This window comes from Podarcis tiliguerta, assembly GCF_965153285.1.
Source record: "Podarcis tiliguerta genome assembly, chromosome: 2".
Taxonomy (NCBI): domain Eukaryota; kingdom Metazoa; phylum Chordata; class Lepidosauria; order Squamata; family Lacertidae; genus Podarcis; species Podarcis tiliguerta.
In genome coordinates, this window is record NC_139535.1 from 4,415,841 (window position 1) to 4,436,179 (window position 20,339).

At 45.0% G+C, this 20,339-nt stretch overlaps 1 protein-coding gene across 3 annotated transcripts; it reads right to left on the minus strand.

The window, feature by feature from the left end:
- Positions 1–7,566: 7,566 nt before the first annotated feature.
- LOC310670158 (uncharacterized protein) lies at positions 7,567–19,989 on the minus strand. Of its 3 annotated transcripts, XR_014507538.1 has the most exons (8): positions 19,778–19,989; positions 13,316–14,985; positions 11,902–12,028; positions 11,679–11,782; positions 11,458–11,584; positions 10,098–10,187; positions 8,566–9,220; positions 7,567–8,442 (listed from the first exon to the last, which is right to left on the minus strand). XR_014507538.1 is itself a non-coding variant. In XM_083424942.1 (7 exons), exons 2-7 carry the CDS (start codon positions 14,933–14,935, stop codon positions 8,643–8,645), a joined length of 2,646 nt encoding a protein of 881 aa, XP_083281068.1. In that variant the 5' UTR covers positions 14,936–14,985; positions 19,778–19,988; the 3' UTR covers positions 7,567–8,642. The 3 variants fall into 3 exon arrangements, 2 of the variants coding, with proteins under 2 accessions (XP_083281068.1, XP_083281069.1); XM_083424942.1 differs by having other exon boundaries at positions 7,567–9,220; positions 19,778–19,988; XM_083424943.1 differs by lacking the exon at positions 19,778–19,989 and adding an exon at positions 18,512–18,748 and having other exon boundaries at positions 7,567–9,220.
- Between the last annotated feature and the right edge of the window lie 350 nt (positions 19,990–20,339).

Sequence of the window (20,339 nt, forward strand, 5' to 3'; positions counted from 1 at the left end):
CTAGTAAGCAGTCCCTATTTATCTACTTGCACCCGGGAGTGCTTTCGAACTGCTAGGTTGGCAGGCGCTGGGACCGAACAACAGGAGCGCACCCCGCCGCGGGGATTCGAACCACCGACCTTTCGATCGGCAAGCCCTAGGCGCTGAGGCTTTAACCCACAGCGCCACCTGCGTCCCTTGCATACCATACATCCCTGCATATTTTACATGAAGTAAACCATTCCGTAATCCATTGTTACATCCATCAAAACTTATTTACACTGTTGAACTTACCTTAATGCTACCAGCGTTTTTAAATAAACACAATTTTCACCCATATATTCAGGGAACATTTTCCAGTCTTTTTTTTGTTAGGAGTCCTTTTTGTTAGGGATAATTCAGAGGGAAATTCCCGGGTGTCAAAAAAGACTATTTATGTATGCTACTACTGTGGCCCGTGTTTTGTTAGCCCCAAAACGGAAAACGAGCGAGGTCCCAGCTAAAGAAGAATGGCAACTTAAACTGATAGAATACGTGCAGCTCACAGATTTAACTTACAGAATAAGAGAACAAGAAGAATATCCATTTAAAGAAGACTGGTCGTTTTGAAAAAGCTGATGCCCTGATAATTATGGATTTCGGAAACTTACATTTTCTGTAATGCGTGGATGCTGATGCTTTTCAGTTAAACAAACCCTGGAATTCTTCAAATGCAATCTTATGCCGAATACTTGATTAAGTTGTGTTGAATTTGATGGGTAAGTAGGTCTTGCAAAACAATTTTAAAATGCATATATTGGACTTATTACAAAAGCTCCTTACCAGCCTCAGGGGGAAGGGAAGGGCAAGAAATGCTTTAAACATAAACTGCTTAATGCCTTAGTGACAGATACAAGGGAGTTAACAGGCTCTGACTTCAGCCTTCCTGGCGTTTGTGGGGAAAGGCCAGTGAGTCAGCCAGGTACGTGCCTTTTCTTGGGCATCACCTGAGGATGAAGAAGCAGCTTTTGCTAAGAGGTGGGGTGTGAGAGAGAGAAGGGCAAGGAAGGAGAAAGGAAAAAGGGTAGTAGAATTGAAAGCAAATGAAAGGTCGGGATACAAGAATTAAAAATTAGAAGACTGCCAAATGGGTGATAAAAGGATGAAATCATCCACCTAGCAACAGCTGCGTGGCTGAAATGGGCCCAGCGCTGGAGATATACCGTATTTTTTGCTCTATAAGACTCACTTTTTCCCTCCTAAAAAGTAAGGGGAAATGTGTGTGCGTCTTATGGAGCGAATGCAGCTGTGCAGCTGTCCCAGAAACCAGAACAGCAAGAGGGATCGCTGCTTTAACTGCACAGTGATCCCTCTTGCTGTTCTGGCTTCTGGGATTCAGAATATTTTTTTTCTTGTTTTCCTCCTCCCAAAACTAGTTGCGTCTTATGGTCTGGTGCGTCTTATAGAGCGAAAAATACGGTACTGTATTTTTCTCCCTATAGGGTGCATCAGCCCATAGGGCACACTTATTTTTTTTTGGGGGGGGGGGGGCATAAAGACAAAAAAAATTATTTCCCCCCTGAGCCCCAAAGGGCAAAGAAGCCATGACAGCGAGCGGGATGGATCCCGCTAGCTGTCTTGGCTTCGTTTTTAGCCTCGGGGCTGGGGGTCCGGGAGCGAAGGTAAGGTTGCGCTCAACCTCGCCATCGCTCCCAGAGCTTGCTGCTATCCGAAGCCCGGGGATCGAGTGCCGTGCTCCCCGGGCTTCGGGCTGCAGGCAGCTATCCGCAAGCCTTTGGAGCCTGCGGGAGTTGCCGCCGGGCTCTGCAGGCTTGCGAATAGCTTCCTGAAGCCTGCATTCACCCCATAGGACGCACACACATTTCCCCTTCATCCCTGGAGGGGGAAAAGTGCGCCCTATAGGGCGAAAAATACGGTAGTTCATTGCACTCTAAAGGGATCGTGGAATAAGGAATGGCAAGTGTAAAGGTAAAGGACCCCTGACCGTTAGGTCCAGTCGCAGACAACTCTGGGGTTACACACTCATCTCACTCTATAGGCCGAGGGAGCCGGCGTTTGTCCGCAGACAGCTTCCGGGTCATGTGACCAGCATGACTAAGCCGCTTCTGGCAAAACCAGAGCAGCACACAGAAATGCCGTTTACCTTCCCACAGGAGCGGTACCTATTTATCTACTTGCACTTTGACGTGCTTTCGAACTGCTAGGTTGGCAGGAGCAAGGACCAAGCAACGGGAGCTCACCCCATCATGGGGATTCGAACCGCTGACCTTCTGATCGGCAAGCCCTAGGCTCCGTGGTTTAGACCAGTAGCAGTAAAAGTCAAGGAGTATAACATACAATTTAGATCTAAAGTGTCGTTTTCAGTTATTTGGTTTTCATTTGTTGAGTTTGTTTTGTGACAAGAGGGAGCTGTCCTATCTTGTCCCACCCTGAATCTCCATCCTCCATTATGATATCATGCCTAATCATTTTTGGCATTTAGCTTGAAAAGGTATAAATTATCTAGAGACAAATGGTTATAAGAAACTGTAACTATAGTCACAGGTCTGTAAATCTACCCACACGTCCATTGTAATGGTTAACTAAACATATCTATTAGGTTTGCTATTGCGTAAGAATTTTAAAAATCTCTTGGTTTAGCCTTGGTTTTCCTGCATATTGTGATTTACTGGTTCTAAAAGTATACATTGCTGTCCTCTTTATTCCTAGGCTTTGTTCTTAAGATTTAACTCTCAGCATTTAAAGTAATTGCTAAATTAGTTCTGTCTGACGAAGTTTGAAAACTTTTAGCAGACGTAAAATGATTTAGTGGGTATTTTTAGCTATTGAATGTAGAAACTATGGTGAAGGTTGCACAGAGAGTCCTTGCAATTTAATTTCCTGCAAGGTATCTCGGATGCAAAAAGAAGTATTTGTATTATTATTTACATCTTAAACTGGTTTGTGCATTCTTAAAAATAAATATATATATAAATTATATTTATTGGCCTTTCCTATTGGTGTTTATACATCTTCTCCATTATTATTTCTGCCCAAACCCTTCTTTCTGTGTGTTTACAATTGGCACTGGGATCACGTTCATGGTCAGCTTTCGTTATCTGTGTCTCACCTGTTATTATGTATGCTTTTGTTTATCTGAAAATTTCAATTCAATTAAAAAAATAAAATAAAGTGGAAACACTAGACGTTCACTATTCCTCAGTGATGAGGTTTCAGGACTTTGGATGGATAATTCCAATCTGCTGTGGCGGGACTGGACCCAGCAGTCAATCACATCAGTCCCCCTCACCCTGTTATGCTGTTTCCCTGCAACTTCCCAGTTCACGTAGGCAGGACTACATGGAGAAAGGAGTAGGGAAACGACAAAAGTCCAATGGTATGAGCAAAATTAGCCTACAGACAGCAGCTTGGGTGATTTCTGCTCTTCAGCTGCCGTTGGGGTTATCTTTATACCATTCTACCTGGAGACATTGCTGGGAAGAACGCAAAATCCTCACACAAGATCAACCCACCCGGGAAGAATGGCAGATGAAGCTGATGGACTACATGGAATTGGCGGAAATGACTGGCAGAATCCGAGACCAGGGAGAAGAGTCGGTGGAAGAAGACTGGAAAAAATTCAAAGTATATTTACAGAAATACTGCAAAATTAATGAATGTTGGAAAAATGCTGGAATGAAGTTATATGGTTTTAGCAGAAATGTTATAAAGAATTAAGCAAAAACTGATTGTTAGTGGGCCAAAGTGGAAAATTTAAAGTTAGATTGTGTTAAGATAAATTATAGAACAAAAAATTGAAAAAGATGGAAAGGATTTGCTGAAATAGCTAAATTGAACTAGAATACAAAAAAGGGAGGTGTGAGGAGGTCGATGAAACAAGTAAATGAAAGGTAAAGATATGGAAATATTGAGTGTGTTTTTAAATGTTTTTGTTTTTCTTGTTGTTTTGATGTATTTTTTTGTTTTTCGTTTTATTTTTGATGTATTGTTTGTTAAACTTTTTATTGTTTTTTTCCTTTTTTTCTGTAACTATTAAACTTCTAATAAATATTATTTTAAAAAACAACAACAACAACGCAAAGTCCTCTTACCATTGCCAGGGTTGTGATGCTCAAAATGTTCATGCCTGTGTGCACTTTGCTACAACTCTGCTCCATGAGCCAGAGAAGCAAATGAGCTCATGACACCGGAAGCGTACAGGATGTACATGCATCAGAGAGGATTGGGGTCAGCGAGGGGTCCCTGCTATGCTCCAAGGTGGAGCATGGAATGGAGGACACACAAACTCTGCTTCTCTCTATGTTCCATGGTGAGAAAATGCAAATTACTGCTGGAGCCTCTCCAGCTTCCTTAAGTCTCCACTGACGGCTTACACTGCATTTACTCCTGGCAACCACCCAAGACAGATCAGGAGTGGCTGAAAGGAGAAATAATTCAGCCAATAGGAAAATGTGCTCTGTTCCATACTGCCTGTTGTTGTTGGGTATAATAATAATAATAATAATAATAATTTATTATTTGTACCCCTCCCATCTGGCTGGGTTTCCCCAGCCACTCTGGGCGGCTTCCATAGAAACCAGAAATACCTTAAAATATCGCACATTTAAAACTTTCCTGAACAGGGCTGCCTTAAGATGTCTTCTGAATGTCAGGTAGTTATTTATCGCTTTGACATCTGATGGGAGGGCGTTCCGCAGGGCGGGCGCCACTACTGAGAAGGCCCTCTGCCTGGTTCCCTGTAACATCACTTCTCGCAATGAGGGAACCGCCAGAAGGCCCTCGGCGCTGGACCTCAGCTTCTGGGCAGAACGATGGGGGTGGAGATGCTCCTTCAGGTATACTGGGCCGAGGCCATTTAGGGCTTTAAAGGTCAACACCAGCACTTTGAATTGTGCTCAGAAACGTACTGGGAGCCAATGTAGGTCTTTCAAGACCGGTGTTATGTGGTCTCGGCGGCCGCTCCCAATCACCAGTCTAGCTGCCGCATTCTGGATTACGGTAGTTGTAGTTTCCGAGTCACCTTCAAAGGTAGCCCCATGTAGAGCGCATTGCAGTAGTCCAAACGGGAGATAACTAGAGCATGCACCACTCTGGCAAGACAGTCTGCGGGCAGGTAGGGTCTCAGCCTGCGTACCAGGTGGAGTTGGTAGGTCCAGGGCTTTTCTTCCAGGGGGAAACCCACCAGAAATAAGTTGCCGCACCTCTCAGGTAGGTTCTGGAACCTCTCAGGTGACTTCCAGCACCTCTTATGTGGGTGCCATTGCCATTCTAAGACAAAAAGGGAGGCGTTTGTGGTTCTGGCACCAGTGTGGTTAAGAGCAGTAGACTCATAATCTGGTGAACCGGGTTCGCGTCTCCACTCCTCCACCTGCAGCTGCTGGGTGAACTTGGGCCAGTCACACTTCTTTGAAGTCTCTCAGCCCCACTCAACTCACAGAGTATTTGTTGTGGGGGAGGAAGGGAAAGGAGAATGCTAGCCGCTTTGAGACTCCTTTGGGTAGTAATAAAGCGGGATATCAAATCCAAACTCTTCTTCTTCTTCTACCTCTTCTTCTGGAAAAGTAGCACTGGGTAGGTCTCTGATCTTATCTGGGAAAGTCAAATCAGTCTTCTGAGCAGTTTGACTGGGAGTGACCGCCAAGAACATATAACAACGGTCCTGAAACACATTCATTTTCTCCCAGTACATTTCTGAGCACAATTCAACGTGTTGGTGCTGACCTTTAAAGCCTCGGCCCAGTATACCTGAAGGAGCATCTCCACCCCCACCGTTCAACCTGGACACAGAGGTCCAGCTCCAAGGGCCTTCTGGCGATTCCCTCACTGCAAGAAGTGAGGTTACAGGGAACCAGGCAGAGGGCCTTTTCAGTAGTAGCGCTCGCCCTGTGGAACGCCCTCCCACCAGATGCCAAGGAAATAAACCACTATCTGACTTTTAGAAGACATCTGAAAGCAGGTGTGTTTAGGGAAGTTTTTAACGTTTGATGTTTTATCGTGCTTTTAATATTCTGTTGGGAGCCAGCCAGAGTGGCTGGGGAAACCGAGCCAAATGGGTGGGGTATAAATAATAAATTGTTATTGTTATTGTTATTATTTTAGCAGCAGTTTCAGCTGATGGGTGATGGGAGCAATCCAATAATCAGGGACTCAATTTAAGCTCCTGGTTGTTTCTTTGAAGCCCTGCCCACATCAGATGTTTTGTGACTTGCCCAAAATGGACTTGCGGCCCACAGGAGGCCTGGCAAACCAAGTCTGGCTATGCAGACCTGGGGACCAAGCCAAACGAGATGCCCAGACACTGAGCTTTGGCCCTCTGCTTCAATAGGAAAATAGCAAAGTGCCTTATACTATCTACCTGTCCAGCTCAGTATTTTCTGGACTGACTGGCAGTGGCTGTCTAGGGCTGGAACTACACTCACCTTTTAAAAGTTATTAGAACGATATTAGAAATATCATTGTAAAACGTCAAGGCAGCAAAAGTCCCCTTTGGTTTCGCTTTCCCTCCCTGGTTTCTGGTTGCTCTGCAGCGCCCTCTGGTGTCACATGTTAATAATGCATTATGAATGTTTTTTTAAAAAGTCGTATGGTTATATGATTGTCAGAATAATTCCTTAACTCCTTTTTAGCGTTAAAAACCTTAAGTGTAGATCTACACCAGGATTTCAGGCCAGGAACATCCATAGCCATACCAATTTCCTATGACTGTAAGAAGTGTGAAGACACTCTCAAGGCAAATCTTTAAAAAAATGTAGTATAAACACCAACAATTGTGAAATACTGGCCTTCGAGCACACTAATTGGAGAACAGCCTTTACCAAAGGTGTCCTGGACTTTGAAGATGCTCAAACTCAGGACAAAACGTGCTAAGAGGAAGGCACGCTTTGCAAACCCTCACCATGATCAACTCCCACCCAGAAACCTATGTCCCCACTGTGGAAGGATGTGCGGATCCAGAATTGGCCTCCACTATCACTTACAGACCCACTGTCAGAACCGTGTTTATGGAAGACAATCTTACTCGACTATGAGTGCTCACCAAAGCAGCAGCAGCAGCAGATTTCACTTTTTAAAAAGTACAGTGGCACCTCAGGTTACATACGCTTCAAGTTACAGACTCCGCTAACCCAGAAATATTACCTCAGGTTAAGAACGTTGCCCCAGGATAAGAAGAGAAATGGCAGCGCGGCGGCAGCGGGAAGCCCCATTAGCTAAAGTGGTGCTTCAGGTTAAGAACCGTTTCAGGTTAAGAACGGACCTCCGGAACGAATTAAGTACTTTACCTGAGGTATCACTGTAATAAGGTCCTATGTCCTCTAGGAGAACCATATAAGCCTACATTGATTCTTGCACATTTGCTTAAAGCAATGTGAAGTAAAGGAGTCTGAACCAAAGAGTTCTGTCATGGATGCTTTAGATGAGATTCCTTAGGGTCCCTTCCAACTTTTTAATAGTGCTTTAAAGGTATGGTGTGAAAGGTATGATTCAGAACTACGGCTGCCTCAAGCTGCTGTGCTTTTCAAAGGCTTTAAGTTGTGAGTTTAAATCACCAGCTAAAAGAAAGCCAACAATTTCCCCCCCCAAAAATTGTTTCATTTAAAAAAACCGTTTATTTGCAAATTCAACAGATAAAAAATAACCTTATATAACAAATACAAATAGTAACAAAATAAGAATACACACAACACATTATATACATAGTGCTCATCACATTAAGGACTCTGCTAGGCTGATAAAGAAAGTGTTGTGTATGCAATATAACACTGTGCCACCAGATGGCGCTGTGGAGTCCCATCTTTCCCACCCGGATTTCCCTGTTTAAATTTACAACACGTTTAACTGAAACTCTTCTTTGATGTGTTCAAATGCAGTCTAGATATCCAAAAGGCATCCACACAAAACTGGCATCTCCAAGACCTATTTTCAGACGTCGCCAAGGCAATGCAAAAGGTCGTTATTTATCAAAATGTGTGTGCTGTGTACAAAACTAAGCAGAAATAGCTCATTGCATTGCATTTGTGGTTTAGTAGGGTCGCCCTTCTGCACTGCTACACATGAGGCAGCCCAGGAGCCGCAGAAACGGTGAAAAACCTCACATCCTACTGCAATGCGATGCCAGTAAGTCATAATGAGGGGAAAACGTGACTCTAGAAATAAACAAGTGCTGTCCAATAGTTCCTTTCAAACACAACGCGACAGTGATAAATGAATATTCAAAAGTATCGTAGCTACAGGCTGGTGCAAATCCTATGTGGTTGTTCTGTATTTTGGTGGGAAGGTAGATTTTTGCTACAAAATACAAAACACCACCCATGTTCTTTGGGGGTGTGATGCACACGGCCGATGAGAATTGTAGTCCAAAACATTTGGAGGGCACCAGATTGTGAAGGTTGCTGTAATTATTCATGTGCTTTCTCCTGAAGGGATACCAGAATATCCACGCTCCACTATCCATGCATAGGCAAACTTGGCCCCCCAGGTATTTTGGAACTACAACTCCCATCATCCCTAGTTAACAGGACCAGTGGTCAGGGATGATGGGAACTGTAGTCCCAAAACAGCTGGAGGGCCGAGTTTGCCTCTGCCTGCTCTTAGCCGTTGAGTTTCTCCCAAGTGCAAGTTTTGTAGTGCGAATTAACGTATGCATTCCACAAAAACCTCGATGTTTATAAAGTGCGTTCACCTCTGTGAATTCTCTGGTGAAGTTTAAGACTTGATCCGTGACGGAAACTCTTCTGACACTGGGAACATTGATACGGCTTCTCCCCTGTGTGGATTCTGTGGTGCCTGTTCAGGTTTCCACTCCAGCCGAAGCTCTTTCCGCACTCAAAGCATTTGTACGGCTTCTCCCCTGTGTGGACTCTTTTATGAACTCTCAGGTACGTGCTCTGAACAAAGCTCTTCCCACACTCTGAGCATTTATAGGGCTTTGTGCCAACATGGAATCTCTGGTCTGAGCTGCGAGAGAACGGCTTCCTGTTCTCTGAATATTCATGTGGTTTTTCTCCCATGTGGATTCTCTGATGTTTAGAAAGGTTCACCCAGCCAATGAAACCCTTTCCACACTCTGAGCACATCAACAGTCTCTCTCCATTCTCAATATTCCTTTTGTTTCCGGCATGACGTTCTGCCAGTATTGGAACTTCACGGAAGCCAGCCCCTACGGAAGTCAAGCGCTTCTTCTGCTTTCGTTCAGTTTTCTTTCTTTGAGGACTGTTTTCTTCATCACTATCACTCCCATCACCTGAAAGAATCGAGAGGGAAATCAGGAACAGGTCCTCAAATCAGGAAGGAAACTCAATGAAATCAGAGAAAGCAGAAAATATTAAATGGGGAGATCCCTTTCAATTCCATCAAACAGCCTCTGATGGCGAAAAGGAAATAATAACCGATGCTGTTACACATTCCACATGTGTTCCGCATCTGAAGGAAATTGGTATTTTAGTATTGCAGTCTCTATACTTTTGAACTCCCTGCATATTGATATGAGACAAGTGCCTTCACTCTACTCTTTTTGGCGCCTGCTAAAAACATTTTTGCTCCGACAAGTCTACCCAGATATCTAGAATACTGATGTGTTGGTAGTTTATTACTATTTTAAATTCTTTGAATTCACCCTTGATTTCTGCAGGGGAATAGCTGTAGTTGCTTTGTGCCTTGCTTTGAGGTTTTTCTATAATCAAGCGCTAAATAATGTTTTTGTAAAATAAGTAGCATAAAGTAAATATTACGCACCCTCTGCCAACGGGTCCTGGGGTGGTTTACAACAATCTAAAATCCGTAATTTTAAAAAGGATAAAAATATTACAGTCAGGCTCTCAAAATGTGTCTCAAAGCCAGGGTAAAGAGCTACCTCTTCAGCCTTCAGTTACAGGTAAGAGAAAACAGGTGAGTTTTTATAAAGACTTTCTTAAACTGAGGGGAGCCCCCATTGTATATCTTTCAGAAGTGAATTCCATAGTGCAGGAGACACTACTAAAAAGGCCCTGCCTCCTTCTGGTGCCGAGTTTAATTAAGGAGGGCATGGGAGTCTGGCCACACAGAAATCAAAATGTCTGCCAGGTGTCTGCATAGCTTGCTAGGCCGAAAATGCAGGAGTCCCATGTCAATTAAGCACCTACCTGCTAATGTCTCTTCTTCTTCAGAGCCCTCAAGGAATGCATTTTCCCATTCTTTCTGCAAAGCGATGTCAGATCTGGAAACTGGTAGTCCTTTTTTCAGAGAAAGAAGATATTATTTATTAAATTTATACACTGCCCTTTATCAGGGCGTCGTACAACGTTAAAACACATTACACAGCATCAATGACAAAAACATAGTAAAGAGCATACTGACAGACAACCTAATTATAATAATAGTCCCCACACTTTGACAGGTCATAGATTAATTAATAGCCATAGGCCTGGGTAATGTTATAATGCTGCCTTAAATGTATAGCTTGGATGGGGCCAGAGCTTATTTAACTGACTATTTATTTATTTGAAATTTTTTTATTTGCACTTTCATAGCATATATCAAGGCAGCTCGTGGCATAAATTCAATTAAATCAGTCAATAAATATCTGTAAAATGGTAAGCCACTAAGCTTACTGGGAAATGATATATAATGAATTGAAGAGGATGTTCAAAATAACCTTTGTAAAAAAACAACAACAAAAAACTCAGAAGCTTCTCTTTTGGGAATTTAGCAACAGAACTACCTAAATTGTATAGAAATTATGTATGCGGCTACAATAGCAAGGATGCAAAAACTTATGGAATATGCAGAAATGGCGAAATTTACCGGAAGAATAAGAAATCAAGATAAACTTTTTATAAAAGAATGGAAATGGCTTAGTGAATATTTACAGATAAATTGCAAACAGATAAAAACATTGGCAGGATTACTGCAATAACCTGCAGTTTCATTCGAGTTTATATTTAAAGTAGATAATTAAATGAGAGAATTAAATGAGTTTGGATATGGCGAAGATATTAAAAAATAAATTTAAGGAAGGGCAGAAAGGGGGGGGGCGGAGCAAGCCAAACTTTGAAATGTTAAAATGATTGTGAAATTAATGAAATGTATGAATTTGAAAAGTATAAATAAACTTAAATAATGAAAATAAGTATCTGTAAAACGTGTTTACAAACATCAGTAAAACAGCAACAGATACTAGCTGGCTGAAGGGGAGGGGAAATCCATATTGTAAAGATGTAACTAAAAAAGTAAAGTTTTTAAGAGAGACATAGGTGTCATCGTTTCCCTTTTTTAAAGGGAAATTCCCTTATTCCGAATAGGATTCCTCACAAGAAAAGGGAAAAGCTACGTAGACGTCTGAAAGAAGGCAGGGAGTTCCGCAGTGTGGAGCCTGCCACACTAAAGGCCCTGTTAGCTACTGTCACATGCCGTAACGTTTCCCACAATGCACTGCTGCATACAAAGAGCAGCAACTATTCCTGCTTTCAGGATCTATCAGCCAAAACCAAGGAGGAGCCTTACCTAGAGATACCAGACTCGCATAATTCTCCTCCATGACTTCTTTGTGCAGCGCTCTCTGCTCCGGATCCAGCAGAGCCCATTCATCCTCTTTGAAATGCACTGCCACCTCCTCAAGGGACACGGGAGCCTGAAAGGAGGATGGCCCATCAAATCCCACGCCTCTTGCTGGGTCTGAAAAAGGTCCCCTGCCCGTCTCCCCAACAATCCCGCCCACCCCGTACCTGTTCCCATTGGGCAGAAGCCATTTCCAGTCGACCACAAAGAGGAGGAGGCCTAGAAGGAATCTCTGGGGCCATCTTGCTGTCTCCAGACGTTGTTTGACATCCTACGGAGAAGACAAAGAAAGGGGGGAGGCATTTTAGGGTCCATAATTTAACCACAGGATCCAGGCATATTGAAGAGAAGGAGAGACTATGCTGAAGCCTGCTCCATTATGGTCCTTACCCAAACAGGTGGTGCCCATGTCAGCCTCCTGCTTGATCTCCCTGAACAGTGGCCTCTCGGTGGCATCTGGCAGGGTGTTCTCTGCCTCTATGAAATGTGAGGTTGCTTCAGATGACATCTCCTGCGCCTGAGATAGGAACCCATGAAAGAAAGTGGGGGGGGGGGGGAGAGACAGGAAACAGGTCAGGCAAAGGCCAGGGGTGCCATTAAATAACGCAAGATGAATAAATGTTCAAGTGTTAAGTTATTATTACCGTATTGGCCCGTATATAAGCCGCACTTTCCCCCCAAATTCCGACCGTGAAAAGTTAAAGTGCAGCTTATAGAATCATAGAATCAGAGTTGGAAGAGACCACAAGGGCCATCGAGTCCAACCCCCTGCCAAGCAGGAAACACCGTCAGAGCACTCCTGACACATGGTTGTCAAGCCTCTGCTTAAAGACCTCCAAAGAAGGAGACTCCACCACACTCCTTGGTAGCAAATTCCACTGTCGAACAGCTCTTACTGTCAGGAAGTTCTTCCTAATGTTTAGGTGGAATCTTCTTTCTTGTAGTTTGGATCCATTGCTCCGTGTCCGCTTCTCTGGAGCAGCAGAAAACAACCTTTCTCCCTCCTCTATGTGACATCCTTTTATATATTTGAACATGGCTATCATATCACCCCTTAACCTCCTCTTCTCCAGGCTAAACATGCCCAGTTCCCTTAGCCGTTCCTCATAAGGCATCGTTTCCAGGCCTTTGACCATTTTGGTTGCCCTCCTCTGGACACGTTCCAGTTTGTCAGTGTCCTTCTTGAACTGTGGTGCCCAGAACTGGACACAGTACTCCAGGTGAGGTAATATATTATATTCACGACCTTACAAAAATTATCCAGTATGCAGCCAGGAGCACAGCAAAGTGGTGCCTGTCCCATGCGTAGTCCCCCGTCCTCTCCCCCAAGGCCGGGAAGGGAGAAAGCGAGGAAGGGAGAGGCTTATATCCGGGCCAATACGGTATCATCATCATCATTAATAATAATTATTATTTACCCTCCCTTTCACTCTCAGGTCCCAGGGCAGGTTGCAGCATTAAAACACAATACTAAAAACAATTGGATTCATAGAAGTAAGGAGAGTCCTAAAAGCATACACCTCAAAAGCCAGGGTAAAAATGAGCGTCATCAGCATTCGCTGGAAGCCGTATAATGTAGGTACCAGATGTACCTCTGTGGGGAAGGAGTGCCACAGCTTAGGGGCCACCACAGAGAAGGCCTTCTGCCACCCACCAAACCTCAAGAGGGCCCCATCTGCTGATCTCAGCACCTAGAGGGTCTAATTTATCAGCTAGAAGATTGATCAGCACTTCCTGAGGCAGTGAATCCAAATGCAACCAAGGATTGGGGCCTTGGAATTACCAAAGCAAAACAGTCTCTCACCTCGGCCTCCTTCTGGTCTTCCGCTTGGCTCATGAGGAAACCTTCAGCCAGGGCCACTGCCTCGGCGCAGGTCTCCGGCCCACAATCTTTGACCCAGCTCTGCATCTCCGGGGGGAGGGCAGCCAGGAACTGCTCCAGGATCACCAGGTCCAGCATCTGAGCCTTGGTGCGTCTCTTCGGCTTCAGCCACTGTTGGCAGAGGCGGTGGAATTGGCTGCAAACCTCTCGGGGCCCCTCGGCCTCCTGGTAGCGGAAACGCCTGAAATGTTGGCGCCGAGTGTCAGAGCCAATGATGTCCTCCTCACCCAGGACCTCCTGTGCGGTTCTCTTTGAGGCTGCCACACTGCCCCTCGCCTGGACAAAGTGATGAGCTGCCCCTGCTCTTTTCCCTGCGTCAGTTGCCACAGAGTCTAGCTCTTCCATCTTTTCTCCACAGAGCCGGTCATTTGCCTTTTCTTTCTGCCTAGGAGGGAAGGAGCGTATTCTATTGCTGCCGCTTCTTCTGGCCTTGTCAGCCACATCTCCGTGCCATTTCATGAGGTGACTGTGCATTGTGGTGGTTCGCACCTGCTGGCAGCCGCTGGGCTTCCCAAGACTAACAGTTTGACTGCAATGGACCGCAAATTTGCTATTGGCATCCTTGGCGAAGAGCTTCCACACAAAAGACGTTTCCCCACGATGGGCTGATGGTTCCACGTTGGCGGCAACCTTTTGAAGTGGGTTCTTTTGGGGCGTTTTGAAGCCAGGGGCTCCTCCTTCCTTGAGTCCTGGCAGTGCCCTTTCCTTTGCACAGTCCTCCTGTGCCAGAACAGCGTTGCCATCTCTGGACTCAAAATCTTGGCTGCTGTTGCTCTCTAGCAAAGTGACTTCCATTGGCTGGCATGCCAGACAGGTCAGCGGAGTGGACTGCAATCTAGAACTGCCTGTCATGGACCGAGTGTGAGGCCTGGAGGGTGTCATCTGGCCACTTCCTGCTACCTCGTTAAGAGCGGAGTGAGACCGCAAGGTGCCGGAGACAGACCGGGTTCGAGGCCTGGAAGATGCAGCCTTGCCACTTTCCGACGCCTTGTCAAGGACGTCTCTGTGCTTTCTCATCATGTGACTGTGCATTGCAGTGGTTCCCACCAGCTGGCAACCATCAGGCCTCCCAAGGCGAACGGCCCTATGGCAGACACGGCACTGGACCACAAATTTGCTTGTTGTCGTGAAGTATCTCCACACGAAAGAGACCCTCTGCCTTTTTGCTGGTGGCTCCATAGTGGTGGTGTCCTCTGGCTCAAGGGACGTGGAGGAGGACTGGAGGCGCCTGCTTCTACGCAGCTTTGGGACCTCGCCTGGGGTGCTGTTCAGGGGGACTTGGACACAATGTGCTTCTGCTTGCGCTGGAAGTGGCATGTTCAGCACGTCAGAACTAGACGGTTCCTTCTCTTCCTCCATGCTGCTCTCCAATGCCAGAACGAACTTCTCATCATCCAACTCAAAAAGATCCTCTTGGGAAGGCTCCACTGGAGATTCTTCCATAGGGTTTTGGGAACCACTCCATGCCTCTTTTATGCTGAACTGTGGTCCCAACCAGTTCCGTTCGTTTGTCCTCCCCATCTTATTCTGCAGATTGCCCATTGTGCAAGAGGCAGTCGCTGTGAAGCAATCCAGCGGAGTCTAGTTTTTTTCTGGTGGGAGAGAAAGAGAGAGAAAAATCAATCAATCACTGCTTTTCAATAGAAGCACCCATTGAAATTTAATGGAAGGCAATTTGTATGAGATTAAATGTGCACTGTAGTTTTTGGATTCATCCAAGTTGCTGGAAGCTCCTTATTTCACGGCCTAGGACCCTCGTACCTACGGGACCGCCTCTCCTGGTATGCCCCACGGAGAGCCTCAAGGTCCATAAATAACAACACCCTAGTGGTCCCAGGCCCTAAGGAAGTTAGATTGGCTTCAACCAGAGCCAGGGCCTTTTCAACTCTGGCTCCGGCCTGGTGGAACGCTCTGCCTCATGAGACCAGGGCCCTGCAGGATCTGATTTCTTTCCGCAGGGCCTGTAAGACAGAGTTGTTCCGCCTGGCCTTGGCTTGGAGCCAATTTGATTCCCTCCCTTCCTCTCTTTCTTTTTTCTTTTCCTTCTGCTCCTGCGATGAGGCTACATTTTAATATTTTAATGTTCCATTATTTTAATGTTGTATTTTACTTTTGTTTTTAAGCTGTAATCATTCATCTTGTTTTTATTATTGCTTGTAAGCCGCTCTGAGCCCGGCCTTGGCTGGGGAGGGCGGGGTATAAATAAAAAATTATTATTATTATTATTATTATTATTATTTCCCAGTCAGAACCTGCAGGTTCTGTACTAATCCCAAAGGTCTTTTGGACCTCGTAATCACAACAAGGTGCAGATGATTTGCAGAAAAGTTGATTTTATTCTCTGCAAGTTTGTCACTTACTCTTCTCCAAACCATGTGTTTCCCCCCCCCCCAAAAAAACACAATTTTTTCCCTTAGCCTGCACTGTTGCTGCACTTTCTTCCACAAGCATAAGCCTCACATCAGAAATAGGAAACATGTGTGGTCATGGCGCTGTTTCAGAAACTACTGAAAATATAGCATTAATTTATTTCATAGAATTTCTATACTGCTTGGGTTTTTTGTGTGTGCTTTTTAAAAGCCTCAAATCAATTAAAAAAAGATAATACTGTAACATCAAGGGAGCGAACCCCATTGTATTTTGAAACATTTTTTTGAAAAAAACTAAAACTTATTAAAATTCCCTCAACTTCTAAACCGTAAAAGCACTTGATCAGAAAGCAAGTAGATAAACAAGGCAGAATCTACATTTCTAACCTTCTAACCTTCCTTTCACATTACAGAACAGGCAACTGTGGTGTGATTGAAATTTAGAGTGGCGTAACATTATTAAATGTCTGGATGTGAAAAAAGAACATTTTTAAAAAACACAGAACTTATAACTCCCATGATCCCTAGTTAGCAGGGCCAGTGGTCAGGGATGATGGCTACAATCTGTAAATCTAACCAAATAAACCCGATGTCCAAAACATCTGGAGGGCCGGGTTTGCCTATGCCTGTTCTAGGGATCCCAGTTTGATGTATTACTATGAACCAGGGGCAAGTCAATTACACGGTTCAGGGGCAGTGCGAAAGGATTGCAAAACTTTGGCACCAGTTTGGAGGGGCCCCAAAATTCCCGGGTTTGCAGTTAATGAAGCTCCAGAGCACGTTTTGCAGTGAGTCTGCGTATAAACACCTATTTAGCTACTAAGAGGGCAAATAGCACCAGCACTTTGCAGTGGTGAGGCAGAAGTCGCTTTTGGGGTGCTGGGGTTCCTGGGGTCTTAGGGACCCTGCTCCCCAAAACGTAATGGGTCTACCACCCACTCGCCCCCTGCAACCCCAGACAACTGCACCCCAGATGAGACTGACCAATGGCCCCTCCCAAAAATATACATAGAACAATTTAAATACAGGTGAGCAAAAAGAGGTGCAAAATTGATGCAGCGTGTGGTAACACATAAACTTTGGAAGTGCCTGTCTATTGACATCAAACAGGCATCCTTGCTGTATTATTTTCAGAACACACTTAGAACATTTTTGTTTAGGCAAGCCTATCCAAACATTTATTTTTTCATCTTTCTTAATATATATATATATATTAAAGAAACATAAAAAGAAACATAAAAACGATTTTTTGCAGTACATTTCTAGAGCTAATTTAACTTTACCTCAGAGGAAAACCATTTGTTGAACATCTTTTTTTCACCCTTAGCTTTACGTGTAATGCATTCAGCGGGGGGAAAACCAACAAATTTTTAGAAATTTTCCATTAATTTCTGTAACACACCATGTAATACTGTAGAAGTGTTTCCTTTCTTATTAACTGCCCTGGATTTTAATCTTCTGAATGTTTTCAATATTTGCTTTTAACTACAGTGGTAGCTGGGTTTGCAAACAGTCTGGTTTGCATACGTTTTGGATTACAAAGACGTCAACCCCGGAAGTGTGTGTCCCAGTTTGCAACCTTTTTTTTGGATTACAACCCTTTTTTTATTATTACGAGGAAAAAAATTTGGAGGCCCCATTGGCGAAAGCATGCCTTGGGTTACAACCTGTTTTGGTTTACAAACAGACCTCCGGAACAGATCATGGTTGTAAACCAAGGTACCACTACAAGTTTGTTTGTTTTACACACTCGAGCTGTGTATATATTTTGTGTTTACACTTACACACACAGGCACACATAACCTCCCATTACACAATAAATAATAATAGTGCCAAAGCAATTTGCAACTAACGTAAAAATATGGCGTTGTGCCCAATGCTAGTCCTGCTCAGAGTAGGCCCCACAGAAGTTCATAGGTTTCTTAATTTCAGCAGGTTTACTCAGAGGAGACCTGCTGAAATTAAGAAACCGATGAACTACTTGTTCTTAGTTGGGTACAAACTGGAGTAATAAAAATGGACACTAGCATGTTTAAAAGTCAGGATAGGAATTTAATATCATGAGAAGGGTTCATGCCTTTTATCAAGGGAGAGTTGACTATGAAATAGCTCTAAAGGGGGGTGGGAGCTAAGATCTTCCCTGCTTCTAATTGAAAGTTGCCCATTCAGTTTTCTCCCAACGGGATGCAAAAGGGCTTTCTCAGTGTTCAAGGGCAGAACATCTTAAGAGAGGGGTCAGCAAACCTTTTCAGCAGGGGACCGATCGGTCCACTGTCCCTCAGACCCTTGGGGGGGGAAAGACTATATTTTTTTGGGGGGGGGGAGGGAATGAACGAATTCCTATGCCCCACAAATAACCCAGAGATGCATTTTAAATAAAACTGCACATTCTACTCATGTAAAAATACGCCGATTCCGGGACCGTCCGCGGGCCGCATTTAGAAGGCAATTGGGCCTTAAGTTTGCCTACCCATGTCTTAAGATTTCAAAGAGCGAGAAACAGAGCCTAGATAGGTCGCAAGGGGGGCCGAAGAGCTGTCGTTATGCAGAAGTTTCCCTGAAGCATTTCCTTTTCAACCTCACAATCTGTTGCATTTGCATGCATGGGCGCAGCTGCCCGAACCCAAGCAATAAAAATGCATAGCAAACAAAAATCCTGACTACGCCCATGATTGCAGACAAATTTTTCCCCAGGGCTGTCGCATTTGGGTGCACGCACACACAAAACCTTCCCGCTTTCCGAACACACATTTTTACAGCTTCTTGCTGCTGTGCCGCTTTGCCCGTCTCCTTCCCGTCCTCTCCCCTGCTTGCTTGCTTGCCTTCTCCAGCCGGGAGCGCGCAGCAGCAGCTCTCGCCTTCTTCCCCTGACTGTAGGCGCGGGAGTCACGGGCAGGCGGTGCGCAATTGCGCCGCGCTCGGGGCTGCAGGAGGCAGGCAAGCAAGCAAGCAGGGGAGAGAGCAGGAAGGAAGCCGGATCGGTGGGTGCGCGCGCGCGGCTATCCCGCGCCTGGGAGCGCACTCTCCGCGCCCCTCGGAGCGCACTCTCCGCGCCCCTTGGGAACGCGCCTGCCCTGGGCAGCGACGGCATATGCTGCGCCGTTGACCCTTCTTGCAATGCAGTCCGCCCCTGATTCCCCAACGCGCAAAACATCCCTTTTTGGCTACGACGAGAGAGAAAAGAGTTTCTGGTTGCCGGGAAAAGTTTTCAGAAAACTCCCCTCTCTGTCCAGGCCCGCTCTGGACCCCCAATCCCGCTACTCCCATCTCTATTTGATTTTTAAAGATCGGATCTATCAATTGGGACAGAGCCACACACACTCCGCTTTTCCCGGGAGCAAATCCCTGCTTCAACGGGAGCGCACACCAAGTTGCTAGACCTCTGGAGGGTTTCGCATTACGAAAGGTAGTCGCAATCCTCGAAAGGGCAAGCCGATGCTGTTATTTGCAGAACATAATTTCAAATAACTGCATCGGCTTCCCCTCTGGATGTTTTCGTAATGCGAAAATATATAACGTTTTACTAGGTTTTATACAAATATCACAAGAATAAAAACACACAGTAACAAAAATGAAAAATACAAAAATATACTAAAGCAATATTAAACCGCCCGCCCCCCGAGATTCCCTGAATCCCGTGACTTTCCTCCACCCCCTCTCCTGGTTCCTTTGCCATATTTTTTTCTACTGCATATCTTATTTTTCCTTCAGTTTTTCTATAGTGTCCCTAAAATTACAAGTTACAGGTAGGTAGCCGTGTTGGTCTGCCGTAGTCGAAGCAAAATAATAAATAAAAAAAATCCTTCCAGTAGTAGCACCTTAGAGACCAACTAAATTTGTTATTACTAAAATTACAAGTGTTCTTAAAATCCTGCCAATGCGTTAACGTGCGCAATTGTGTTTCTCAAATCGCCGCTGCAAATCCAGCACAACCGAGCGGTTTAAGCTAAATTTGGCTGCGTGGGCAATTTGAAAAAAAAAAAAGACTTCATAGCAATTGTAAAAAGGAACCAACCTCAGGGTTTTAGGCAGACGATCCTACTCTCTGTAGCCAAAGGGGCGCTGCTGGAAGGTGGACGAAAGATGATTTCCAGTACAGCAATCCACACGTTCCCCAGAGGAGAAAAGACAGCGATCTCTCCTCGACTCTGCAGACGCGTGTGAGAAAGCTTTGCAAACTAAGGGTATAAATAGCCACGGCTGCCGAAAAGAAGGGTGGGGTCGCGCTGGGCAGGAGGCGTGGCGACCGCCCAAGTCGTCGCCCCCTCTGCTACCCCCAGCCAACCACAGAATGGAGAGCTTTGACCTTGTTCGGATCAAAGCGGGAGAATTGGGAGATTTTAACGCCTCCGGCTAGTTTTCAGGTCCTGAGCACGCTCTTTGAAAAATATGGGTACTGTTTGTTTGTTTATTGCATTTATCTAATTCACTTCTCTCTTCTTTTTTTTCCATCCAAGGAGCTTCTTGTAGGGGGGTGAATTAGATGAGCCTTTGGTTCCCACGCTGCAATCAGTTGCCAGGAATTGCAGATGGGGAGAGGGGTGTTGGGCTGAGGTACCATTTGCAGACCGCACTGG